The sequence below is a fragment of the Metarhizium album genome (assembly GCF_000804445.1).
Source record: "Metarhizium album ARSEF 1941 chromosome Unknown scaffold_16, whole genome shotgun sequence".
Lineage (NCBI taxonomy): Eukaryota > Fungi > Ascomycota > Sordariomycetes > Hypocreales > Clavicipitaceae > Metarhizium > Metarhizium album.
In genome coordinates this window covers 67,233-93,368 of record NW_024467590.1, presented here as the reverse complement: position 1 = coordinate 93,368, position 26,136 = coordinate 67,233, and the positions used below count along the sequence as shown (strand labels likewise).

The following is a 26,136-nucleotide window of genomic DNA, read 5'->3' as shown; positions in this document are numbered from 1 at the left end:
GCACCTCAGTGGGATGCCGCAGTTCTGAGCCAACGGGGGCCCGGTTCGCGAAACACGGTCAGTTCGAGGTGCAAGTACACAGAGACAGCAGAGTCAGGCCTGCGCTGCCGCTGTCACAAATACCGTTTGCTGCTGCTGCTGCTGCTGCTGCTGCTGCTGCGTTGGTTCCTGCTCCTGCTTCTGCCACTGCTCCTAAACACACTCCATGCCGACTAAGTTAAGTAGTTTCTCCTTGGACGTATACACAACATGTACAGCACGACCACTCGTCACGGGTCCGACCGGGCAAACAAGGTTGCAAACGGGCAAATACAAGCTCTGCACTGCGGGCGGGCGCGACTAAGGCCAGGGGCCGCCAACCTAGCGCCTGGGCAACGGAGAGGCGACAAACAACGGCCCAACTGGCGAGGACTAGGGCAGGGGCTGGGAGAAGATGAAATTGCTTGTATCGCCTCTTGTCTCGAGACGTTCCGGTGGTATTACGGAGTACTTCTGCACAATACGGCAATCAACTGACAATCTGCCCCGGTCAACACCCCAGACCATCCGGCCGGACAGACCGCCAGGCTCATCGTCTCAAGGCACTTGCCAAGTACTCGGAACTCGGTACGGGAGTTGCCCCCTACCTAGGTACCTAGGTGGTCACGGCGTACGTGCAGGGCGTGGTGGGCGTGGCTGGCAGAAGGCGGCAGAGCGGGCGGAAAGCGCAGCCACCCAGCGCGTCACCCAGTCAGCTTCGTGAGACGCATGGCCCAGTCGGCAAGAATGCTTCGAAAAGCAGCCACACGAACCCTTGCTCCGACTCTGCAAGCGTGCAGAGTCTGCATGCCACAAGGTGTTGGCTGGCTTGGGCTCCGCTCCATTATGAGTGGAGCAGGGAAGGCGGTGCGAATTTGAAGCCTCGCCAGGTTAGGTAGTTAATTACATCTAAATATAGCCACACGCAGCAAGCCTGGCGGCAAGGACTGGCCAATCACCTGTCGGAGAGCCAAATTTGGGTATGGAGTACGGAGTACGTACGGAGCACTACAAAGGGATTTCAGTCTGAGCCCCGCGGCGGATGGTGATGTGCAGAAAGACGCACCGTCACTTGCGGTGTTGGGTGGCGCCGCCGAGTTGAAGCAGCATTGATTGCTGCATCATATATTCGGTATTGCTGCCCGGTGCTCCACGAGAGAGAAAATCTTCTCTCCCACCCACGACGTATGTGGTCATGGGGCGCGTCGCAGGTGGACTGGCGAAGATGTCCCGGTAGACTGCTCTCGCGGGCCGTCGTCTGTTTGTTCGTTGGTAGTGCCGAGTAAAACCTCTGGCATGGACATGGACATGCATGCTACTAGTATTCCGTACTCGGTACATGCTCGCCGTAGATGCTCAAAGCTGAGATTGGTTTGATGCACCTCGGATCTGACCAGGTCTACTCCGTACGGAGGACACAGCGTCCGGAACTTTAATATATTGTGTGGTGTACAGAGTACGGAGTACGGAGTGCTCCATGAACAAAACGGCATCTCATTGGGTCGGCACCACGATGCTTCAGCATGCCCAGGTTCCCTCCTGGGTAACACTTTTTCTCGGGGACCAGATTTTCAGCAGCATCGGCGGTGCTGTCCTTGCTGGCTGGCCCCAAGCCCAAGGCCTGCCGACAAGGTTAGGAACAAGAGCCTCGGAAAGAAATTACGGCCCATGTCAACGGGTCTTTAACCCCCGGCCGACCGCAGTGGTGATGGCATCATCTCCAAGGGGGTGCGTCACTGGGCACCGGATTTGGCAACACGACGGCGTCAGTCAGCCGCTGGCCATCTCCCGTGATTCTATTTGTGTACTCGCATCGCAGGACCAAGTACGGAGCAGCATGTCCAGTACTACTTACTACTCCGTACGTATGCATGCATGTATGTGTTTGTACCGTCTAATTCTTATCTACGGTCCCAGGCCACCTACTCGCTGCAGCAGGAAACGCATGCATGCATCTGACAGCTCCATCCGGACGGTGGGAAACAGAAATAGTACATCCCAAGTTGAGGTTAATAAGCGCCCGTCGAGAAGAAGACAGACCACCCACCCACCCACCCACTCAGCGCTTGCAGAGGGGCCAGAGGGCCGAGAGGGAGAGTCTGAGAGACATCATGTCAGGTGCTCTCGAGTTGCTTCACTGCGAGCCTTGTCGCATCCGCCATTCACGGGGCAGAACGTGTCCAAGGTCGAGTCACGAGTGCCCTGGTGGTCAACTGGTCAACTGGTCCGTCTTAGTCAAGACAACGGCTCCGTTCATGTCATGTCCAGCGTCTTGACTCCTGAGTCCAGAGGGCCGACATGGGTGGCTCCCGCCATCCGCCGCCATCAGATCATGATGAGTGCAATCTTGAGCCCGGCTTTGCTACAACACATGGGGAAACCAGTCTTTGAGCATCAGATGCATTGCATTTTCGATTTCCTCGAGCGCAGTCACTGGGCATGATCCCAAGGCTGTGGATTTCCTCTGTCGAACCCGCCAGAGCATCCAAGTACTCCGTGCCATCCCGGACCCTGGACCCTGTACTTGCACTCCGTACTTATCCTGGGGACTCTTATATTACGGAGTACTACTAGCAGCACTACGTAGTGGTGCCTCGGGACCTTGGTACCTAAGTGCTTCAGTAGAAACGTTCTCGGTAGTAGGTACTTTACCTAAGGTAGGTGGTACCTTAAGTACCTACTTCTTTTAAGTACTTAAGTAGGCAGTTACTCCGAATCAAGCTCTCCGTACTTGAAAAGTACCGCGTACAATACGTACTCCGTAGTCGCGTGCGGACACTGGAGACTTCAAAAGGCGCAAAGGCCTCATCGAGACGAGACCCCCGCCAACGAGCGTCACCGGTGCACCACCCTGCTCTCGAAATGGCGACAATGCATCATCCCTTATCCTTATCCGCACCATAACATGTAGTTATGTACGGACTACCACACACCACCAACACCAGCCTGCTTGCGCGCGCAAATTGGCGCCCAAATCATTCCCATCATCCGTCTCCTTTTCGTTTGACGTCGTGTCCGTGACCTCGGCGGGAGTGCGGGACCCGTCTCATTACCAGCAAGTGCCACGGAAATGGCATCGCGTACTGACACATTGGCGTCACGCTCCAGACGTACGGACCGTTTCGTTCGGTAGTACGGAGTAGCCGTAGCAGCAGACGACTTGCGAGCGTTGCACCAAGCGCATGCGCGCCAATAGCCTAGCCTGTTGCTTTTACTCCTGCTCCTGCTCCTGCTCCTGCTCCTGCTCCTGCTCCTGCTCCTGCTCCTGCTCTTGCTCTTGCTCTTGCTCTTGCTCTTGCTTTCGCTTCGGTTTTGCTCCCTGTCGTCGACATTGGCAAACACATCCCCGCCGATCGCTACTGTTGAATATATTATGTACTTATACATCAAGTACATATCGAGCATCATCAGCCAGCGAGATCCGAATACTCCGCACCTGGCTCCCAACTCCATGGACATCCCGTCCAATATCGACTTACCAACACTGCTTATTTTGCATGTATATGCAACAAGCCGCGGGGATCTCACCCTCCCAAATAGCTCATCGTAACATGACTTGGACGAACCTTGCAGCGCGAGTTCCAGGCGTTCAGATGATGCGCACCGTGTTGATGAAAATGTCACGTGACGTGGGCTTCGGCCTCGCCAACTGAGTCTGACCAGTCAATCCGCCATTTGGTTAGAACTTAGGACCTCGTGTAAGCATCACGCGCCGAGACTTGCACAATAACTACCCGTCGGCGTATTTTCTCACTACCGCACATGGCTGATAGTGTCGTCGTCTTGAGCTTTGCCTTTGTGGGGATACGAAGCAGATGGTCATGGACATCGTACCACGACTCCACGAGCGACGCTTGGGCCCAACAAAGTTACTTGGGCAATGCTAACCTGTGAGTGACTCGCGCTTGCACCCCAACCTGATGTCATTTTTGGATCTGAGACAATCGACTCTGATCGAGCCAACTACTACTTTTACGTATGGTATGTATTGGGAGTTTTGTTGACATGTATTGTGCGCTGTCATCCGTCGCCGCGTACTCTGTGTTGACGGCAATGCCAAGACGCGCAACACTTTCCTCGTCCATGCCAATGCGAAACTTGCTACCCCGGGCTTGACTTCTGAATTTACGGCCTGTCGAAGGCAGCACCAAGAGCCTGTTTCTTGGAAGTGACTACATGCGTTCGTTGCCGTCACACTAGGTACGGTGTTTTATACATGTTCTTGTGTCGACCAGCAGACCGCTCGTTTGCTGACGATGGCACGTTTGGACAGCACATCCGGCACCGTTACAGTCCCCGGCAAGTTGCGTTTGAGCCCTCCTCGGCATGCGCTTACGGTTAACTTTGCAGTGTACCCGAAGCTGGCCTTTGCAATCTTCCGATAACCCGGTGCGCATACTCCGTGCTGGTGGCGCTCGCTCATGCAACTGCGACATCTTGCAGGACGGACGGCTTTGTTTTGAACAACGAAGCACATGTACAATACCAACGTGGTGTCGTGTTTCAGGTCCCAAATCAGCGATGAGCTTATCATTTTGGGCAACACAAGGACAAGGTCGACGACAACGTATATCGTCGAATGCGACGGACGCAATTCGAGTGCGAATATGTCCACTTTAATTTGATTACAGTGCCGAATCGCGCTTCTCAACTACCGAGTGCTCGTAAATATGCACCAGCAATGACAAAGACATCTCGGAATTTCCCAGCACAGGCTCAACGCTCTGCGCCGCATGCAAGGCACTTGTTTCAAACCCTGGCGGCTTAATTATGTACTCGTCATTTTGCGACTAAAACTCGTTGTATCAACCAACCTGCCGTACTGTGGAGATGAGGCTGACAGAGTGAGTAATTGGAGCCGCCTCCGATTGAGTTAATTACTCTTCCGAATTCGATGGGTTCCTCCTACGTGCAATTGATGATTTTGAGCGCGAAACGCTGCGCCGACTTAGTCGCCTTGGCGAGGTATCGCACTTGACAAATTCAAACTCACAGTGAGACACTCGGTGTCCTATAAGCATGCCGTGTTTAACCACCGGGGGGAATAGTCAAGCTTGGCATGCAGACACGTTCCTCATGTCTCGCGCTTACGTTAATGTGCAGTACGTAATACAAACGAGACGCAACTGAAACAGGCCTCGACGACAGGGCTACCCTATACGGGCCGCAATGGATGCGATACAAGCGAAGCAGCATAGAACCCGTGCTGCCAGGATACTGAGGTTTGCCAAGTCGCGGACCGAGGTGGAACAGAGTCAGCGGTCGTGGATTTATTTAAAGCACACCCGTTTTCGCTCGCGGGAGATGAGTTGGATCCAAAACCATACAATGCAGTCTTAATGCCGTCCCTCCACAGCTCGAGCGATTATGCCACGACTCACGAGGGTGTCATGCACGGTGGAAAAGGCAGAGAACATCATGCCGAGTCTGGCGGTCCAAACTGTGTGTAGGTCGATTCAAGCCTCCTGCTCCTCTTCTCCGTTCACACTCCAGGCAAGAAAGTACTCTCTGGGAGAAGGAGAAAGGAGGCATCACAGCAGATGATTTGGCCAAGAGTCTGAACCAAACTTGGCCTGGCCATGGCTCACTGCACTGTGGCCCAAGCTCAAACATTGCAGTGCTTGTGGTACTCCACCAAAGTACTCCGTACAGCAAATGAACCCATTCAAACAGGGAACGCATGCCAAGTTACCCCTGACTAGTATTTTCAGGGAGAACACGAGGAGGGGTTGCCGGACAAGCTCGGAGTGCGGCTTCGACCAGACCTGGCTGACGAGCACATGGCCATTCTTGAGGTGATCTTTCCGCTCACACATGCACACACTGGAAAACTAAGAACGAAAAAGCACAAGACGGTCGGCATAACAAAAAAAAAACACACAACAACAAAAAGAAACAAACAAACAAACAAACAAACCGGTAATTGCGTCAATGCAAAGCAACAACTGTCGTCGCGCAGCAAAGCAAATAATCTTGAACGGTCACTACGGAGAGAGTCGGAGTACTCCCGTACCAGAGAACAGAAACAGCGTCGTACGTACGGAGTAGCACTACTACTCTGTATCACCCTCAGATGTGCATGCGCTCCATTCATAGGAAGCTAGAGGACTACGCCACAAACGTGAACCATGAATTGGTGATAATCAGGCCGAGTCGGTCGAGCGCCGCGCCGCGCCGCGCCACATGAGAGGTTGCTCGCCTCCAAATGGCACATTCGTGAGTGGAGGATCTCCTAGCCCGCGAGTGTCGTGTTGGCTGCATATTGGGATCCGCTCGTCCGCATCGAGGCAATTTACTAGCAACTATGACAGCTCAAGTGTAAGGCGTAAACTGTTGAGGGAGTCAGGGTCAGAGCCGGGCCTCATGATGACTACTCTGTACAAAAGGCTGCGATCTGTGTGGTGGTATTGTTGAGATGTTAGGTCGTGACAGAGGGAGGGTGAAGGGCGGCTTGGGGGGGAGATGAAGAAGAAGAAGAAGTAGAGGAGGAAGAAGGAGGAAGAGGAGGAAGAAGCAACTAGTAGGTCTGTCTGTTCTCCCCTGCCACGTCCCGCGTTCTGCTAAACAAGTGTTGTGATGGCTTCTGCAGCTCGCCGGAACAATGAAATGGCCAAGGAAGCATGCTTAACTTGACATGCCAAGCACTCGGTTTGTCCTCTGGTGCGTCTGGGGGCAAACGGCCGCGGCATTACCTCAATGCTCCAATCAGCGGACCGCGTCTAGAGATCGCCGTGCCTGGGGCCAGCGCTCTGTTTCGCGTTTTTCCTCTCGAGGGGCAGCTGCATGTTGCTATTCCTAGTTGAGAAATCGTGTTCTTGGTCCAGGCCAGGGGCCCGGGTCCGGGACCGGGTGAGGCTATTACTTACTGATGCTGGTGGAGGGCATTGTGGGCGCAAAAAAAAAAAAGGAAAAAAAAACGGAAAAAAAAGGAAAAAAAATGAGAGAGGGAGGGGGGGCGCAAAATGGTCTGGTCAACTACTCCTTCGATGTCTGTTTCCATGTAGTACATACATACATACATACATACACCATATCATACACGCTGCACATGCGCACAATTGTACATAGACACGCGTAACACTAGGTCCATGGCCGACATGATTGGCAAGGGTCAACTGGCTGGTGTCAGAATACTTGATTGAACATGGCTATGGCTTGTAGCCCTCGCAGTCTGGTGTCTGGTTGCAACTTGGCGGTGCCTCTCCTCCTTGTTCGCCAACAAGTTGTCAAGCTCTCCAATCCCAGTTCTTCCCCCCTCTCGCTTCTTCTCATTCACTATAGGTCTCGTGTCTCGTGTCTCGTTGCGTTCAGTCTCTGCCTTTGCTCCCATCCGCGGGATAAGACGCCGTCGACGTGTCGAAACGCAGGTACATGCGCGTGCGCAATTGTCTTGCGGTCTTGCACCACCTCTCAAACATATTCGCCTTCAGACTCGGGACGCACTGCCCGTTCCCTCCCCGGTCGACCCTTTGTCGGGAGCATCGAAACAAAGGCTGCCAAGCAGCGCACGCCGTACACGCCGCCCGTGCCGTACATTACACATCCCATCTGGCCTGGCCGTCTTTGAACATACCAGCGGGAGGTGGTAGCAGCTCTCGTGTCTCACGGCCCAGGAAGACCGAGCTCGGTCGCATCGAATTGACCGAACGAAAGGGGAGCAGGACCCTGATTTTGATCCGGGGACGTTGTGAGAGGCGCATTCCCATTCCCCTCCGAGGTTCCGGCCGCGGCTGGCATTGGACGAATTTTTGGCCGTGGCAAAAGGCAAACGGCAAAAGGCGCCAGGCTGTCCATTTAAGACGGCACTTTGGGCAGACCACGCCGTACATGCTTTCTTTGACATTGCATCCCCTCGATGGCATAGCATGCAGCGCCGGCCGAGAGAGAGAACATGACCGAGTCGGCGGTTCTCGACCACTGCCATCACCAGTGCGCTTGACCGCCACCAGACCAACACCAGCGCCGACAAGCGAGCAACCGCGGGCGTAGGCTCGATTATTAATACCCTCGCGCCAGCGATTACGGCGGCTGCGCGTGGCCCCTTGGGCTTGGGCGGCCGCGGGCGCAGAGGGCCGGGCAGGGGCGGAGGCAGAGGCGGCGCAGGCACAGCCACAGGCTCAACCACAGGCACCACAGGCACCGCAGGCACACGCCCGCGCTCTCCAGGCGTCCACCATGCCTGCTGCCATGGCGCCCATGTCCACCACGACGCCTGGCATGCTTGGGGCCGGCACGGCCAAAACCAGGCCGTCCATGCCTCGCAGCAATCACCATGGAGCCGGTCCTGATCCTGAATTCGACCTTGTCCACGCCGACAATCGTCCTTCGCTGGCCCGACATCCGCACCGCCAATATCGTCCCTCGTCGACGTTGCCGTCTGCTCGGCCTGCAATTTTAAAGCGCGGACCCCCGGCGGCTGTTGCGGCGGCTGCGGCTGCGGCGGCGTCGGCGTCCTCCTCGTCCTCGTCCTCGCCCCCCTCTCAACCGCTCCGCCTGCACCACAACTCCCCTGGCCAGCTGCTCGCCCCCTCGCCAGCGTTGCCCAATCCCGTGCCCGAACAGCGACCGGCCCCATCCACATCCGTCCCAGACAACATCGCAAACACGGACGCTGTAGCAGACGCGGACAGAGACGCAGACTCAACACGTCGTCTCTCTTCGCCCTCTGCTGTACCGCCGTCGACCAACTCTCCACTGCGAGCGGCCGCGCGCTCTCGGCCATCATCGTACCACGCCTCGCCCCAGCCTGCGACTTCGTCGTCATCACCTCGTGCAGATTGCTACACCCCCGCCCAACGGGAGCGTCCCGCATCGTCTCCCGAGTCGGAACCCGACAACGCCCACCAAACCGCCCCGTCGTCGGTCTCTGGAACCCCTAGCTATCCGAGTCATCGTGGACCTGCTTCCCACAGCTCAAACGGCGTCTCAACTCCTGACGGCCCGCCGCCGTCCATCAATACACAACACCCTGACGGCGTTGAGGCTGCGGGCAGAACCACGGCCCTGTCGCAGCCTTGGCCTGAAACGACAAGGACCGACATCACGCGAGGTCGACGAGAGTTGCTGCTGCCCAAGCGGCTCTCCGGGTCCAGCTCATCAGATGACAGCCAGCGTCTGCCACCTCGAACCCCGCCGGTTTCCTTCAGAGAACGGAACAAGCGAGACAGCATACAGCCTGCCCCCGGCCGAGTGCCGCCAATACGGTCACTCCGCTCATCAGGTTCCCGCTCATCGGCTTCTCGAAAGAGCCCAACGCAGGATATGAATCCCTCACCTCGCCCCCACGACTTGGGCGAACTTTATGCATCTTCCCCCGAAGGTCAGACGACGCAGAACTTTGAAGACAGACATGTTCCAGAGGGTGTTTCCGTCAATAACCTTAACCTTGACCCTGGTCGACAAGATGATGGGGGAGATGTCTATTTGGCGATAGCTACAGACGACCAGGCGCGCCGTCTGCCAAGGGACGAGAATCTGGACGATACCCAATCCTCCGTTGTAGGTTGCCAGAAGATGCTTCCACAATGCATCCTACCCGTGTGCTAATTAGCTTGCAGTCCGGAATCAGGCGGTCCTCCCATCGCCGCCCTCTGTCGACTGTTGTTCCTTCGCATCATCTCACGTCGCCTCCAAGATCGAGGAGACGATTGTCTGATCAGTACGACAGACCTCGCCCAATGCATCTGGAGGACGACCAAGAGAGTGAAATCTCTCGCAACACCACGTTTCGCTCACTAGCCCGAGAGAAGGCTGCCTCTGTTCATCCCGGCGAGGAGATTCTTCGGACACGCCCTGGTGGTGTAGCCCCCCTTCGCCCATCACCTCTTTCAGCACGATCCGCAGTTGGTTATGATAGTAGCAGCCAGGAGGGAAGCACCTACGCACGCAGGCGTGCGTCAATAACGGATAGTCATTCGACGGTGGGCCGAACACCCGGTTCCAGACCATCTGGACTCACCCAGGGCCGGAATTGCGGCTCATCTCCTCTGGCCAGGACGATTGACCTTCAAAACAAGACCGGACCTGACGTCGTTCACGGACTCGAGGGGACGGAATCCACAGCTTCAACAACAGCGCCTTCGACTGTTTGGGATGAGCTAGATGATCTCAAGTCGCGAATCAACCGGCTCGAGTTGACGGGAAAGCTGCCGTCCACGTCTGGAGCGGCCGTCTCTAGAATGTCCGAGGAGCGACCAACTACTGCTACTACGACGGTAACGACCCTTTCCGGATCTCCCAAACGACAGGTCAATTGGCAGGCCGCTGAAGCGTCGAGCACCACGTCCTCTCAAAGGGAGGCACACCCCATTCTTCATGCAGCGTTACTCAGATCAAGGCCGTTTTTGAGTCTGGAAGTTTATCAAGCGCTGGAGTCAGCTGCCAACGACGCCATGACGTTGTCATCAATAATGGGTGCCCCAGGCCAACCAGGCCCGATATCTAGTGCTGCGAGTGTGATTGGGACAGGAAGCCCGGCAGTCACTGACCGACAACTACGAAGAAAAGCCGATTCCGTCTGTCGAAGTCTGACGGAACTGTGCGTGGCGCTTGGGGAAGGGATAGGCTCTGCAAACTTTGCAGGCCCAGCTAGTCCGCGCATTTTGGCTCAACACGACGGACCTGCAACGCCCACGATCCCAAAGTCCTACAGTGGCTTGCCCACTCCACGGCGACTAAGCGTGGCCGAACACGGGATACCGAAGTCCGTCAGCAGCCCGAGACCATTGTCTAGATTTGAAGAGCGGCGAAGCTCTATTCTGAATGGGACGGCCTTGCCTACGCCGCGCGCCACAGGCTCAGCGCCCATGACGCCCATGGAGGGCAGTGCTCAGCGAAGGTCGTCCCTCATGATATCGCGGACTCGGCGAGCTGGCACTGAAGAAGCGGAGTATGTTCGATCACCGACAGTGTTGCGATCTCGACGGGCGAGAACCGAAGAACCAGAGGAAGGCCGGCAAACGTCGTTCTTGAGAAATCGTCGGGGCACGGTCGGCGATGATGCAGACGAAGGAAGATTTCGACCACCCTCCAGAGCTGGTACAGACGTCAACATGCTCAGAGACGCTGGACGAGAATATGCATCAGACCTGCAATCCATGGCGCCCGACGACGGCTCCTCCTCGCAGATTGCTTCAGCACTCCCACGTCGCAGATACTTGTCGACAAACCTTCATTTCTCCCGTCTTGCAGGATCTCAGGGGACCAGCATTGCGCCGCCGAGAAGGTACAATGATCGACAGGTGGGAGACCAGGACGTCGGTGACCCTGCGAGAGATTCACGAGTCCCAAGACAAGGCCCGCCCCTGAGCAAAGGAATCATTCACAGCCGGGCTAGCAGTCTCAGCACTCGGAGAAACCGAGACAGTGTGTTTCCGACCAGCTCAGACGCCGCAACCGCGCCCTATAGATGACGCTCATGACAGCCACTAGTTGGAATTTACGCCCGTACATGTATTCATATGGGACTTTTGCAGAAGACTCCCCAACGGCATCGTCAACGAGGGACGTCTGCTGCGCACTTTTTTACTTTTCAGCATTGACGATCTGATGAAGGCAGACAGCCGGGCTTTTTGCTTTCCCTCGTTTTGTCCTCTTGTCGCGTCATTTTACCTGTAAGAGGTTTTTTTTTTTTTTTCGGTTTATCTTCTCCCCTTGTCCTTCTTTCTAGACTCTGTATCAATCATGGTACATGGCGCACAAAACAAGTCGTAAATCAAAATAGTTAGTTCGGCTAACGGTGGGATATGAGGACCACCCTGGACCGCATAACGAGACGACGAAGCCAAGCAATTGTCTGTCAGCGAGGTGGCTGAAACGGCCCATGGTTTGCATTTTTCTGCTGTATGGGTGGACGAATAGTTGTTTCATGTACGATAGTTTGTGGCTGCAATAGGATTTGTTGACATTCTCACGGAAAAACAGCATGGTAAAGAGATACTTGTTTGAAGTTGCGCGTCGTCGGTGAGAGCGCAACAAGACCACGGATGCGGCCGCGCGAGTCAATCTGCACAATTTTTACTAGCATTTGTGAATGAATTGGGTGGGACGTCCCGGAACGCCCAGTCGGCCTCACTCTCCAACCTGACACGCGAGCACCCTGGCCGGACAAGGCCTTGGTTGTTCTAGATGAAGCAGCGCCGGGTCCAAGGGCACGATTTCCCAACCGTCGACGTTTCCTGTTGTCAGTGTCAAGAAGCGGTTGCTGGAGACGACACTGTCCGGCAGTCGGGACTCGGCTGTTTCCTGCGCGCCCCACTTCGAACCTCGACTCGACCGCTCCCCTCCGGACTCGAGCTGGGCTCCGTCTATCCGTCACACAGAAGACGGGCGACATGGCCGACGACGACGACGCGCATCGCGACGTCCCGGACGGGGCACGACCTCGCGCCCCAGGGCACCCTCCCTCTGGACGCGGCGGCGGCAGGCGAGTGCCAGACCGGGAAGTCCAACTGTCCAAGGCGCTCTCCAAGCTGCTGAGACACCAGGCCGACAGCGCGGGCATCAAGCTCGATGAGGAAGGCTTCGCGCCGCTGGATCGCGTGGCACGTTCAACCCCCGCCCCTCTTGGTGTCAGCGCCGTGGCTAACGTGTTGCGTCGCGCGATGCGCACAGCTGGCATGGGGCCCTCTCCGGTCCCTCGCCCCGAGCCTCCAAGAGGTCAAGCACGTCGTCGAGAACAACGCCAAGAAGCGGTTCACGCTGAGGCGCGCCGACCCCGACCCTCTGGCGCCCGAGCCCTCGTCCGCGGCGGGATTCCTGGTGCGCGCCAACCAGGGGCACTCCGTCAAGGTCGACGAGGCGGCCTTGTTCCGGCCCATCCTGCTGGGCGGCGCGGACCTGCCTCGCAAGGTGGTGCACGGGACGTACTTTGCGTTCTGGGGCCCCATTGTCGAGTCGGGCGGGCTGAAGCCCATGGGGAGGGGGCACATCCAGTGCTCCGACAGGACGCCCGAGGAGGGGGCCGTGAGCGGGATGAGGCGGGATGCGGAGCTGTTGGTCGAGATTGACATCGAGGCCAGCCTGAGGGACGGCGTGACCTGGTGGAGGAGCGACAACGGGGTCATCTTGACGGACGGCGGGGAGGGAGGCGTCCTGGGGACCAAGTATTTCAAGATGGTGACGAGCAGGACCGTCGACGTGGGGGTGCTGTGGGAGGACGGCGTCAAGGTCGCCGATCTGCCGGCCGATTTGAAGCCGAGGACACCGAGGGGGAAGACCCGGGGCGGGAGAGGTGCGAGGCCATGAATCGTTATTTTCCATTACGGGCCGTCTACTGTCTTTTGAGACGCAATGTCCTGACCTAGCCCTTGGGACTCTAAACCTGAAAAAAAAAAAAAAAAAAAGAAAGAGCAAGGAGAAATACTATTGCAAATTGTCAACTGCCCGCTTGGGCTAGGCCGCACTCGACCACAAGCTCTCAAACGTATCCTGCCTCCTCTGCAATTCGGCCTGCAGCCAGTCCAGCACTCCCTCCGCCACCTTCAACCTCGCCTGGTCCTGGTCGGCGATGCCGGTAACAACGCCTAGCGCCGGGGGGATTCGCACGTCGTTCCTAAAGACGGGTCGTCCGCGGAACAAGCCACCTCCTGCCGGGTCGGGCTCGATCTTGTACCTTGGACTGTCGAGGGCCAAGCGGCTGGAGAGGCTTGAAACCTTTTCGAAGACAGACGAGCTGCTGGGAGGGCAGGCGCCGGCATCGTTTGTCTGCGGCAACATGCCATGTTCAGTCGCGAGTGTAGGTGCTTGGCGCGTCAAGTACGGCCGTTTGCTCACCGGCTGCAAGTTCAGAGGAGACGTCGTCTGCGGAATCTGCGGCCTTGGCAGTTGCAAGGGCGAGATATGTGACCGCTTCACGTTGACAAGGTTCCCGGGAGTTGTTGTCGTCGACGTGACCTGGTTGAGATGGCAGAGCGCATGTTTGGCAGCAAACTGTTTGGCATTCTGCGAGGACGGCAAGTAAACATTAGTTTGCTTCTTCTCGTCTTCCTCTCTTCTTCTTCTTCTTCTTCTTCTTCTTCTTCTCCTCAAAAAAAAAAAAAAGGAAAAAGAAAAAAAGAAATAAAACAAAAAGACGGAAAGAAAATGGCTTGGCCTGCCTTTTTGGACTGGAAAAACGGCGCTTGTTCTCCGGCGGAAAAGCCAAACCCTTCGCGTGGAAAAGATCCGTAGCAATGTACGGTGCAGACACAGCGCCAAAGGGGTTGGAAATGTCCGTCGATGGGAATCCTCGTAGGCTCATAGTCTGCCCAGGCAGGGTTGGGCAGACGGAGGGACTGTATCTTGTCTAATTTTGATGACGAAACAAGAGAGCAAAAGGAATCACGTCAGACTGGTCGCGAGTACGGCTTCGTAGGGCCGGGAAACACTCACGCATCAACTGGCTAATGTAATCGTGATCGCTCACGTCGGGCTCGACGTTGAACGGAACAAACTGTGACAAGGCTTGTAGTTGAGGCGGCGTCAACGCAACCGGATGGCCCGTCTGCATCTCGACAGCTATTTGCCGCTGGACCCATAGCAGAAGTCTATCCCAGGGCACGGGAATGGCAACTTTTGCATCCTCGCTTGTCATGGCAGGGCTCGACGTCTTGTCTTCAGTCTGAGACTGGGCAGCCTGAACAGAGAAGCTGCTCGCGGGCGTTTCTGGTTTATTTTCGGCACGTACATCCATCTAGCAGCCAGTGAGAGAAGTTGGACGTTCTGCAAGTGATGGAGCTACTTGCTGTGAGGATGACGGTGCAGTTTGGGAAAGGTAATGAAAGCAGTGGATTGGGTATTTTGGATGAGCATGGAGACGAAGAGATATTTGCTCTTTGTTTGCCCCAAGGTGCCTCACCCTCACGTTTGGTAGGTGGGGTTTGGGTTTCTTGGATCGCTTCCAAGTTCCCACCGCTTCGCATTCCCGTTTGCCCGCCAACATCCGGTTTGCAGCCGCGCGTTGAGCATTTTTTACTTCTTCGCACAATGTGAACATGGCCTCCAAAGTCGTGGTGGACAAAGGATTGTCTCCTGCAGGCTGCCAGCTCCTAGGTGTGTGTGTAGATAGACAAGCACAGTTGCAGAAAATGTATTCAATGCCAATTCTCCAGCTATGCAAACAAAATCACATCGTTCTCATGTTACATCCCCTCGAAAAACCCGCCGTCATCGTCTTCATCCGATTGAGTAGCGGACACGGCCTCGCGCATAAGCCGTCTTCGCTCCCTGCGATTGAGTTGGGGCTGGTCGCCCTTTTGCTTGCTTGCCTGGTCCTTGCCTCCGGGGCGGCTTTGCTGCTCACTAGGCTTTCTGGCCTCTTGTCTCACGTCTGTTTTCTTGGAACTTGAGCTAGTTGATGGATGATGCTTCCTTGAGGCAGGACCTGAGCCGACTGTACATCTTCTTTCCCGCAACCGTTTCAACGCCTCAACGCCCTCTTCCATGGTCTTCTCGACCACAGACCACATCGGCGGTCGTTCGTCACTGAGTGAAGCTTTGGCTGCTGGCGTCTGTTTCGCCTGACTGCCCTCTCCTGCCGCATCCTCCCCTTTGTCGTTATCATCGGATTTGGAACTGCCATACAGACTGATGTAGGGCTCCATATGCGGATGATATATTGTGTAGGCCTCGTCAACCTCGGCAATGTGTAGTTGCCGTTTCAGATCCTCAACATCGTGGGCGCCTGGGTTTTGTTCCATCTTGCGTTTGATCTGCATTGCCAAACGCGACGCCTTCTTTCTTTCTTGAATACGAAAAACATTAGCAAATTCCGCAGCAACAAGGGGAAAAAAAAAGGACATTCGCCCCAAGCGTACCAAAGAATCGAACCATGTGGTATTTCGAAATCATTGCACTCCGCTTCTTGAGGAAAGATTTGTCGGACACGGTGGATTTGTGCGACTCGAGCTCTCTCTGCAAGTCATGTTGGACATTGGCAGGCAGGTCCCTTTTGCGACGCAGCAGTCGTTCGATATTTCGAGCACGCTTTCTTGAATACTCTAGACTGCCCTCCTTGGCCTTGTGCTTGCCTGTGCCGTATTGCTTCCGACGCTTTGGATTGAAGCCGTTTGCTGGCGCTGGTCTCGCTCGGGCCTCGGCGTCGTTGTCCACGTCGGAAAACGATCGCTTCATGTCTGAGATGGGGAACAGAGCACCGCGGTAGCGTAGTTATGACGGATTCGCGTCAGTTTTTCAGTTTTTATCGGGAAAGTCCGGGGCAAAGCTTCAAGTCGCACGAAACCGTGATTGCATGTCTGCGGCTTTGGAAGCAAGAGGCGGCCGACTTTTTGGTGGATCGCTCCTTCCCCGAGCTGTTCGGCTTGTCGGCCAATCAGCGTGCCGCAGTCCTTCCCCCCAGCGAGGTCGCGAGGTCACAATCACAGCATCACGCAGTGGCATCCGTCATCAACACGCGACAGCTTCATTTCTTGATAGACACGCAGCCGGGTCCTTGTGCGGAGCCATGCAGCTCGTCGGCGAGTTTCCAAGGTCAATGGCAGCGTCAGGCAGCGGCTAAGGACAGTCAGTTCCTTGCATCCGGAGCCATCTCTTTACATCCACCAAGCTCTCATCACCAGTTACCGAGTCGCAAGGGTAGCCAGGGACAGTACACACCGGAGCAGCTTGGAACTCACAGGTTGTCTAATATACGCATATAAAGGGAACAACAGGGGACTCTCGGCGGTATTTGATCACTCGAAATGGATCGGCCGGAGCCTGGACTGGTGCGATGGTCTCCAAATTCCTCCTTCGACAGCTTTGTTCATATCAACTTGCAACATCGCGTCGTGCAACTGTACGAACCCACCGGGCATGCCAAAAGGCAACAGTTTGACTTTTCCAGGCTCAGTCGACACGATGATTTCCCTCCTCTTACGACCTACGACTGGTCTCCAGCCGATCCTAGCCTGCTGGCCGTGGGCACCAGTTCCGGCATCATTAACCTGTTGAAGATTGACGACAACTCCAATGCATATGCTGAAATCGGTTTGAAAATGGCACGAACATGCCAAGCGGTTGCTTTCAACACCACTGGTCTCCTTGCTGTAGGTCTTGATCGTGTCCGAATGGATCAAAGCCTCCATGTCTGGGATGTCGGTCGTCTTTCGGCCCAGGAGCTGTCCAAGATGGGCTTCCCACATGCAGCGTCCAGCTTCGTTGATTCTTACACGAGACTCGAGCCAAGCGTTTCTGTGTCGAGCATCAAGTTTTTTGAAGATAGCCCACTCACGTTGGTGGCGGGTATCAAAGGTCAAGGCGTGAGGATATGTGATCTTCGAGGTATACCACAAGCACAAATCACCTTCACCATCGGACGACGAATGTTTCAATGCTGACGCGATTCAGACCCAAGCGGGAACATCACTTTTCAAACGAAATGCAACAACAACTTGGCTATCGACTATGCTGACCCAAACTTCTTCGCTTCATCCGCTCTAGATCACCCTGGAGTCATGATTTGGGATCGCAGAGCTACATCCCGACCAGTTGCTTCGCATTCCTACATACAAGCCGTAGAAGAGGACGAGCTCCCGTGGGGAGGAGCTTTGCGGCTTGACAAGGTGATCGAGACTGACTCCGACCCCTTTTTGGCCGAAGGCAAACACTCTCTCGTGCGGTCACTCCGGTACTGCCGCGACCGTCGTGGATTGCTGGCAGCGCTGTCGCCCACAGGTCAGCTCAAGGTTATGGAAACGAACAGGGAAATTGTGTCTGCTGGAGTGGCGCCACATGAGGGACCCGAGCTGCTTCGAGTCCAGACATCTCACGAGATGGATGTCTCATACAGGGATAACTCGAGACGAAACGACCGCATCGTCTCCTTTGATTGGGTGACGTTGGATTCGTCTACTTTGAGGCCTAGGTTGTTGGTCCTGAGAGTAAATGGTGCCTTTGATGTTCTAGAGCAGCCGTCTCGAACATCGGATCATGTCTATAAGCTGGTCCCCTGGCAAGCCCCCCATCGGGGCTTAGAGGGTAAGCAGACGGGATCATTCATCAGTGGTGAGGGAATGCAGCTGACTTGTTGCAGAAAACTCGCCATATCTCGACCTCATGCAGTTTGAGCCAACCCAAGCATCGGAGATTCTAGGACCCTTGATCACCGAGCAAATCCTGTCAGATGTTCCCATATTTGGGCCAGAGAAGGCCAGCGTCGCGGACCGCATCAGGGATGCTTTGAAAGACCGCGCCTCCGTATCTGCTGCAGTAGAACATGTGGATGAAATTTCTCGGCCGTTACCGGACTCATTCTTCAACGCAACCTCGATTACTCAGAAGTTGAAGAGCATTCGAGCATATGTCCGCGATGAACAGGCAGACCAGCAAGCAGAGGACGAACAGCAGCAAAAAGGAAACGGCCCCAAGCACCTAGACAACAGACCCAACGAAATTTCTCTTGCCTCGAACAGCTTAGTGTCATGTCGTGAGATTCACGAAGCACTGCTAGGCACGCTGGCCATGGTAAAGGGCCTCCCTAGGGAAGCCCAGTGTGTCGTGGACCACTCCATGCTCCTCCGGGCCAAGGAAAACTATCTCTTTGATGCAGCAAAGAATCGCGCCGTGTTATCCGACGACTCGTGGCGAAGATTTGTCTGGGACTGGGTAGCAGGCATGTGGCGCTCCCCCGTTCCGTAACCGGTAGCTGGATAGTTTTGACTGACAGCTCATGACAGACGCCGAAATGGCTGCGGACGACGGAGGTATGCTCCTAGGAAGCATGGACCTAAGCTATCTGGGCGTTCATTCCATATGGACAAACGATCTTGGTACGCCTCCTCAAACCACATGTCACAACCCCGGCGAAATGCTCACAACTCACATAGGCTCAAACCCCACGACCCGCCTCGCTCCAGGCGCAGCCCTCCCCGAAGCTCCTCAGTGGGAACGAGTCATCGGCCAGTTCTGCAAAAAGCGCCGCCTCCCCAAGTTTGACGCCGTGCCCACCAAGAAGCCCTTCCACCGCCAACTGTGCCTCGAAATCTGCAGCTGGGGCGACCCCCAGCGACACGACCCCAATGGCGTCGACCGCGAAGCAGATCCCGAGTATCCCACGGCCATCCACACCATGGTCGCCTCCCGCGCTCTCTTCCGCGGCGACACGGAGCAGGCCATCACCATCCTCAAGAAAGCCAGCGCTCTCCACCCCGAACTCCTATTCGTCTCCTTGTCCCTCCAGCTGCTTGGTCGAGGGGGCAAAAAGCTCGCCCAGGAACACCTCGAGCTCGACGACGCCGTGGCCTCCAAAACAGACCCCTACCTCCGCGCCATCTCGTCCCTCATCGCCACAGGAGACTGGAGCACCGTTGCGAACCAGCGCTCCCTTCCGCTCACGGACCGCGCCGTGGTCGCCGTGCGGAACTTTGACGATGGCCAACTCACCAAATGGCTCGACGAGAACGTCTCGCTCGCCATGGAAGAAGGCGACATAGAAGGCATCGCGCTCACAGGCATAACAGACAAGCTAGTGGACATATTTGCCCGCTATGTCCAGAAATTCCACGACGTCCAGACCGCCACCCTCGTGCTGTCCATCGCATACCCCCGCTACATGGACGACGTCCGCTGCCGGGCATGGCGCAACGCCTACAGAGCCCACCTCCAGCGACACCGGCTGTTCTTCCAACGGACCAAATTCGAAGTCGAGTCCACCAAGCGGTCTAAACGCGACGGCGTGCCGACTCTGAAGCCGCCGTCGCGCCAAATCGCCCTGCGCTGTGTCTACTGCGATGCGGAAACGTCCCTTTCGAGCCGGGGCGTCGCGCCGCCTATGTCCAACCCGACGCTGGAGACGCGAAACCCTCTGCTGGCAACGAGCATCAATTCCGGCATAAGCTGCCCCAACTGTGGGAGGCATCTGCCGCGCTGCGTCGTCTGTCTGGAAGTCGTGGGCGTCCCGCGGTCGGACAAGCCCGAGGTGAAGGAGCCCACGCGCACGGCAGGGCGGTTCCCCACGTTTTGCCTGCGCTGCGAACATGTCCTCCATTTGGATCACGCGAGGCAGTGGTTCGCGAGACATGTGGAATGTCCCGTACCAGAGTGCCGATGCACATGTAATTTCAGGGCTAACCCGGAACTGAGCTATCATTGACCCCCGGGGGACGGGATGTGATAACCTAGCAAGCGTGTCATGCAACTCGGAGCAAATATTTGATGATGACTGGTCTTTGATACCATCACTACATAACTATATTGTGTTGCACACACATGGATGTATGCATGGTTTTTTTTGGTGGAACAATGCCGAATCTTGGTCTCGAGCAAGCAACATGTAGCATACGACATGGTGAACGCGTTACTGTCTCGTGCCTTTTCTGTACGCCTATACGTGGCCTTTGCTCCTTCTGCCCCGTCTCACTCAACATTCGACAAGTATTTAACGCCGTTCCCATGGTAGTGATATACAGTGTGACCATTGTCCCGCAGAAACATCTCGGATGGGCCAACCCGAATCGCGCCTCCTTGCCGTTCATGATACATATCCGCATATCAATTCCTCCCACGAGCACCATGCTGCATCCTCACCCAAGTGCGCTCGTTTTCTCTCGCTTCGGTCCCGGTATAAATGCTGGCCCTCCAGCTCTTCTATGCTCACCCCTCATGATGATTCGTGTCCCAGTAAACTTGCTTCTCTACGCTTGGAAAACCATGCCGTCCCAAGATGGTCTAGTTCCTTGAAGTTTCAAAACCTCTATTTCTCGTATCATGCACCGGCCTTGCACCACGGGTGGTTTATCACCTGGTGGATGTCGTAGCGCTCTTTCACATCGCGGTTGAGCATGCGGCGAACAAGATCGATACTCTCCTCGCTCATGGTGAATGGAACTCTTAAATCCCTGTCCATAATCTCATCGATGCTGTAGAACGGATTCTCCTTGTATATTATCGTGTATAGGAGAATACCCAGTGCCCAAACGTCTTGCTCTTTGCCGCCATAAGGTTTGCCTGCCAAAACCTCCGGAGCCGCATAATCTACGAACCAAGTCAGCAAAGCAAAAAGAAGGGACGGAGTGCATCTCATGACTCAAAGCAAACTCACCAATAGTGCCGACAAAGACGTCAAAGGGCCCGCTCTTGATGTATGCCGCGCTTCCAAAGTCGATCAGCTTGATGTTGCCCTCTCCATCTAGAATGACATTCTCATCTTTGATATCACGATGTACAACTAGCGCATTTGCGTGCAGGAAGTGGACTGCCTTGGCCACCTGAAAGAATATGCTTCGACATTCTGGCTCTTGCATGTTCGCCCGAAGTTCAATGTAATCGAACAAATCCATGCCAGGAAGTCCGTGAGGGGCCATTTCGATATAATAATTGATATCGTCTTCAAAAAATCCCTCCATTTCTACAATGTTGGGGTGCCTGAATTCAGGTTTTCGAAGATAGTCCAGCACATGGATTTCCAAGGGCACGGTTCCCAGTTTTCGGTCTCTTGTCCACGTATCAACCAAGATGCGCCGTTTCGTGACATACTTCAAAACGACTTTCTTGCCTGACGTCTTGTGGCGAGCCAACTTGACCTGGCCGTAGGCGCCTTGACCCATATCCTCAAGGATAGTATAGTCGCCAATGATGGTTTTTCGAGCAGGCTCGACAGCCCTGGCCGGCGACGAGCTTCCACTAGTACTGACTGCGGCTGATTTCGGCTGTCCTATAAGCCTCGCTGCTGCATTCAGAGCCACGTCCTTGAGTTGCTTAGATAGCGTAGATGCCCCGACCTCTTCCTTCTTCGGTGACGCATCATCGTCTGAAGCAATTTCCATAGGAGTATGTACCGGGGGTGTTTGTCCTGGGGATGGTTGGTGAAGTGGTGTGGTAGTCCCTGATGTCGCAGGTGAGCTAACGCTCAGGCGAGCATGTGCATGGAGGTGCCGTGAATATGTGATCCACAAGGCAAATACCATCTCTTTGTGCGGGATTGGAAAAGAATCGTCGGCACTGTTTGCATCGTCCTCGCTTCCTTCATGGTCCGTCTCCCCGACCATGTTGGTCTGCTTTTCACTCTCGACAACGCGCATCTGAACGTCAATTTTCAAGTCAGACCCGTCACGATGTCTGGCAGGCAGGCCATCTGGTTGGAGGAATCGTGCTGCGGCGTCGGGACGGTGCTCCTTGAGGGCCAGAAAGGCTGAGGCCCTTCTAAACCGGGCCTCAGGGACAACCATTCCATCCAGCATTTGTAGATCGTCCTCTTGCGTTAATACATCAACAATCTTGTTAAAATCGGGAATAAGAGAGTCAATAGGCAGTCCATCAGGCTTCTCATGGCCAAATAAGGCACCGCAAAAGACAGAATTGGAGCTCCGGATCTTGAGTTGAACAGGGTCAACAACAATGATGCCGGCCATGTGAGGGAAGGTTGACACACGCAGCTCGAGTTTTCCTCGTACTTGCTCTACACTGCAGGGGATGTTAATCTGATGGGCGTTGGGACAAGTGAAGAACTTCCTCCTCGCAATTTGAGCAAAGTCAATCTCACCAATTGTGGGATCAATGCCTTGCCGGGGAATTCGCGGTATCAGCCTTGCCACATCAAAGCCAGATCCCGTAGCCTGAGATCCCCAGATGGTTGCGGATGCCCCAGACATGCTCTTCACGGAACCCTCCTCGTCTATTGTCACGTATGCAACATCCTCATGGATCTCCTCCAAAACCCATATCAAGCCAACCTTTTTTTCCTTCACCCATAAGCTTGCAGAGCCAGTCGCCCCGTTCCTCTTCTGTATGGGAACAACGTCGCCGCACAGAAGAACGCCTCGTGAAAGATTGCTGCGATGCTGTCCAGCGCCTCTAGTCGTCGTCGAAGTTGGGTCGCCACTATGCACAGTCTGTGCTCGTCTTGGCCCGTATTTGGATGGCTGCGAGCGCGAGTTTGGTTTGTTCAGAAGCTGCGCCGTGATTCCATCTGAGCGTCCGCCGAGCAACGTTGAGGCGGCGGAAGCGGCAGGGCTCTCGCGCACTGCCCCTTCTTTGGCATCATCCGCAGAAGCTTCGCTGGTCCGCACGAGTTTTCGTTCAAGCCAGGCCCGTCGTTCTTCTTGGACCACCTCCAAGATGCCCATTTTGCGCACTTCTGCCTTGGTAACACCAAACACGAGGCAGGCCAAATCGTTGGCTGCAATAATGGTCCACGGCGGTTTGGCCTCGGTGGTAAAGATGGCTTGAGCGGCAGGCACCCAGCGGTTTGTATGACCATGGGGAGTGGGACCAATAGCACTTGGGAAAGCTTTCGCAGGCGGCCCGGGGAAGGCTGTTGTTGACGAGGTAATTGGCTCTTCAGCCATCATCTGTCCTGCCAAGAATGGCTGTGTCATCGTATCTAGAAGCTTATCTTGCAGGGCAATGCCAAGGGTATCGGTCATGGTGCGCTTCAGACTCGCAGGCCTGCAGACGGGCTTCGCCTTGGGGTCCAATTCTTCGTCACCCATGTGCCCGTCGGCCCGAATCAAAGTCGAGGATTCGTGTTCCAGCTCTGGGACTGCAGGAAGACTCTCTATACCAGCCCCATCAGACGTTGGGAATCGAAAGAGGGGCGACTTCAAGCCCTGTGCCTGTGCGGTGATTGGAGATGCAGTATCAGATGCCGCGGTGCTCGTTCGAGAAAGCTGTGGCGTGAACTGCTTTTCAAAAAAGTTTTCACCCGTCACATCAGCCGGCCCAGTCAGTGGTGCAGCTGGAACTGCAGCAGGATCCAGGCTCGGCAGGTTCCCAGCTCCAATAAGCTGTGCCCGTGCAAGCAGCTCCAGCATGTTTTGGGTATCAACATCGCCTGTGACACGAGCGTGGGCGCTGGCGAGTCCCGCTTGTGTCGAGCTCATGGGCCAGGCTATTCGATCTTTCATTAAGTCCATGGAACGTTTCAATATAGTCTGGCGGTTATGTATAAATTCCTCTGATTGATGAGCAAAGGAAAACGAGTGTAATGATTCGGAAGGAAATCGTGACAAGTCCTCAGAGAAACTAGGCGAGGCCGGTCCTGCAGTGTGCTGCATACCGGCGGTGTTGGCCAGCATGGCACTCATAGAGGTAGAGCGAGACAGTGCAACGACGGACGGGCTTCGAGATGAGGAACTGGAGTTGGGCATCGTTGGAGCTCGAGAGGGCGGGTGCTGCTGACGGATGCGCCGCAGTCCAGTGATTCCCGGACCGTGTTCATGGTCGTTGATATGTGAAGGCCTACATTCGCAGAACGACGATGAGAGTCGGCATTAGTCAAACGGATTCACGACATAAACCCGAAGCCATAAACAGACATGTCGAACCTTGTCAGTGCATCATATTCCACGGCAGAGGCCGAGATGCCCCCAAACGACATGCGATTTCGACTCCGGTCGACCGTCGCGTCGGCCGAGGGGGCGAGATTTCCAGTGCTTCGGTTCTTTGGCAATGACAGCGGCAGCACTAGCTTGCCTCGTCCGCGATCCCGCTCCTCGAAGCTATCATCGTTGACTGCAATGGAGGAGGAGACTCAATCAGCAACGATCAAAGACGTGGTTGGTCAAGCAGAAGTACAGGTGGGTAACACGTACGCTGTTGTTGTTGTTGTTGTTGTTTTTGCTGCTGTTGCTGCTGTTGCTGCTGCCCGCCATGCATCTGCAGCATCCTAGACGGCGAGGCGAACTCGCCGAACAAAGCCTGACAGAGGTATCCGCGGACAGTGGCGGACGGTTGGTTGCTGTTTTCCGATGACTTGAGAAGCTTGGGAAGTTATCGTTGAATGTCGAAAGCCCAGGCCCAGCCTTTGGTCAGCTCAGCTCGAGGGGTCCAGTCAGGCGTTCAATCGAAGGGTCCACGATGAAGGCGGGAACATTGAAGGCCGTTGTTGGAAGGGCTGGTAGCCTGGAGCCTGGAGCCTGGAGCCGGGGCCGGGAGCCGGGAGGAAGGCGTCAGCCAGCGTGGAACCACAGCAATTTCCTCAAATAAGAAGGAACAACTACTAGTCAGTCGACCGGACCAGTCGACGAGTGGGAGCTATCCGAGTCTTGCGGGGCGGAGCGAGGTCAGCAGTTGCAGAATTAGAAAACTGGCACCAGAGGCGGATGGCGCACGCAGCTCAAGACGCTGACAGGCCAAAAGGCAATAATATTTGACAGAAGGCAGTTGGCAAGTCGAGGCGGGTAAAAAAAAAAAACCAAGTGGTGGGAGGTTCCGAGACGTGCGGCGTGGGACCAAGGAGGTACCCAGATACCTACCAAGTAGGCAGTCGGGTACGTTTTGTGTTGAGTGCATGTACTCCATACTTCCTTGGCGGTGCGGTGTACGGAGTAAGTACATAGCACCACACCAAAGCAGGCCAGACAATGACAATGAACCTTGAAGATTGATTGATCCACCACACCAGACCCAGACACGATTGACGACATCCAGAGCACTTGAGTCAAGACGAGGAGCATGTGGATGCAAACGCACGGCCGGCCCAAGACTGCATCATCCTGGTTTGCCAATCAATTCCCGAAACCTTTTTTTTCCTCGAGCAGCCTCAAATTCCGATTCTGGCCGGCATGTGAGTGCCTCCCAGCTGGTGCCCCGCGCACCGGGAGATGGATGGACGCATGTTGACTCTCGAGTCTCGACTTATTGAGCCTCAAACACATACGTATCGCGGAAATAAACCTGCCGCGGTACACCGGTACACCCGTCAGTGGTCGGTCACAAACCTCAACGCCCGCGCGACCACTTGATTATTTCCGGCATTTCCCAGGTCGTCAAATGATGCGCCGACGATTGCAGACTGCACATGTCACTGTATTTTGTGAGACGAGTCTGGGGAGAGGTATCACGTCGGGGTGAGTTTGAGCGCCGTTTCGTTGATCTTTCAATGCCTGGGAAAGGGGGGGAAACCAGGAGGGAAAAAAAAGACCTAGGTACTGGTTGGCCACACATGCGAGGATAATGTTCGACATAAGTAGCTTCTGGAGAGGTCATTTTGATGAATTGCATCAATCTTGGTGTAGATACCTGGCAGGCACGCCGGCACGTGCTTGGCGGGAGCCATTTACGTTTTGGCCGCGACATCTGTGAAAACAGGGCAAGGCAAAAACTGCATTGCTTTCCGCCGCCAAAAGCAGCCTCATGACATGATGAGTGCCCAGGGGGCGCGGTGCCAGCCACAACACGACGCGATCGACACGTCGCCCGAGC

The 26,136-nt window shown here is 55.3% G+C and overlaps 6 protein-coding genes across 6 annotated transcripts; 3 read left to right on the top strand and 3 right to left on the bottom strand.

Annotated features, from left to right (window-relative positions):
* Window positions 1-8,193: 8,193 nt before the first annotated feature.
* Window positions 8,194-11,429, top strand: MAM_05817 (uncharacterized protein; the record flags this gene model as incomplete). The annotated part of the gene is made up of 2 exons (XM_040824615.1): window positions 8,194-9,516; window positions 9,576-11,429. The coding sequence occupies 2 exons, from the start codon at window positions 8,194-8,196 to the stop codon at window positions 11,427-11,429; spliced, it is 3,177 nt and encodes a 1,058-aa protein (XP_040677297.1).
* Window positions 11,430-12,350: 921 nt separating this feature from the next.
* MAM_05816 (RNA 2'-phosphotransferase) lies at window positions 12,351-13,263 on the top strand (the record flags this gene model as incomplete). Its single annotated transcript, XM_040824614.1, has 2 exons — window positions 12,351-12,557; window positions 12,631-13,263. 2 exons carry the CDS (start codon window positions 12,351-12,353, stop codon window positions 13,261-13,263), a joined length of 840 nt encoding a protein of 279 aa, XP_040677296.1.
* Window positions 13,264-13,410: 147 nt separating this feature from the next.
* MAM_05815 (uncharacterized protein) lies at window positions 13,411-14,689 on the bottom strand (the record flags this gene model as incomplete). Its single annotated transcript, XM_040824613.1, has 3 exons — window positions 13,411-13,760; window positions 13,792-13,911; window positions 14,389-14,689. 3 exons carry the CDS (start codon window positions 14,687-14,689, stop codon window positions 13,411-13,413), a joined length of 771 nt encoding a protein of 256 aa, XP_040677295.1.
* Window positions 14,690-15,137: 448 nt separating this feature from the next.
* Window positions 15,138-16,128, bottom strand: MAM_05814 (rRNA-processing protein EFG1; the record flags this gene model as incomplete). The annotated part of the gene is made up of 2 exons (XM_040824612.1): window positions 15,138-15,739; window positions 15,813-16,128. 2 exons carry the CDS (start codon window positions 16,126-16,128, stop codon window positions 15,138-15,140), a joined length of 918 nt encoding a protein of 305 aa, XP_040677294.1.
* Window positions 16,129-16,697: 569 nt separating this feature from the next.
* Window positions 16,698-20,086, top strand: MAM_05813 (WD40 repeat-like-containing domain protein; the record flags this gene model as incomplete). The annotated part of the gene is made up of 4 exons (XM_040824611.1): window positions 16,698-17,277; window positions 17,344-17,973; window positions 18,029-18,600; window positions 18,662-20,086. 4 exons carry the CDS (start codon window positions 16,698-16,700, stop codon window positions 20,084-20,086), a joined length of 3,207 nt encoding a protein of 1,068 aa, XP_040677293.1.
* A 612-nt stretch (window positions 20,087-20,698) lies between these two features.
* MAM_05812 (Protein kinase-like domain protein) lies at window positions 20,699-24,597 on the bottom strand (the record flags this gene model as incomplete). Its single annotated transcript, XM_040824610.1, has 4 exons — window positions 20,699-20,967; window positions 21,035-24,171; window positions 24,258-24,444; window positions 24,525-24,597. The coding sequence occupies 4 exons, from the start codon at window positions 24,595-24,597 to the stop codon at window positions 20,699-20,701; spliced, it is 3,666 nt and encodes a 1,221-aa protein (XP_040677292.1).
* Between the last annotated feature and the right edge of the window lie 1,539 nt (window positions 24,598-26,136).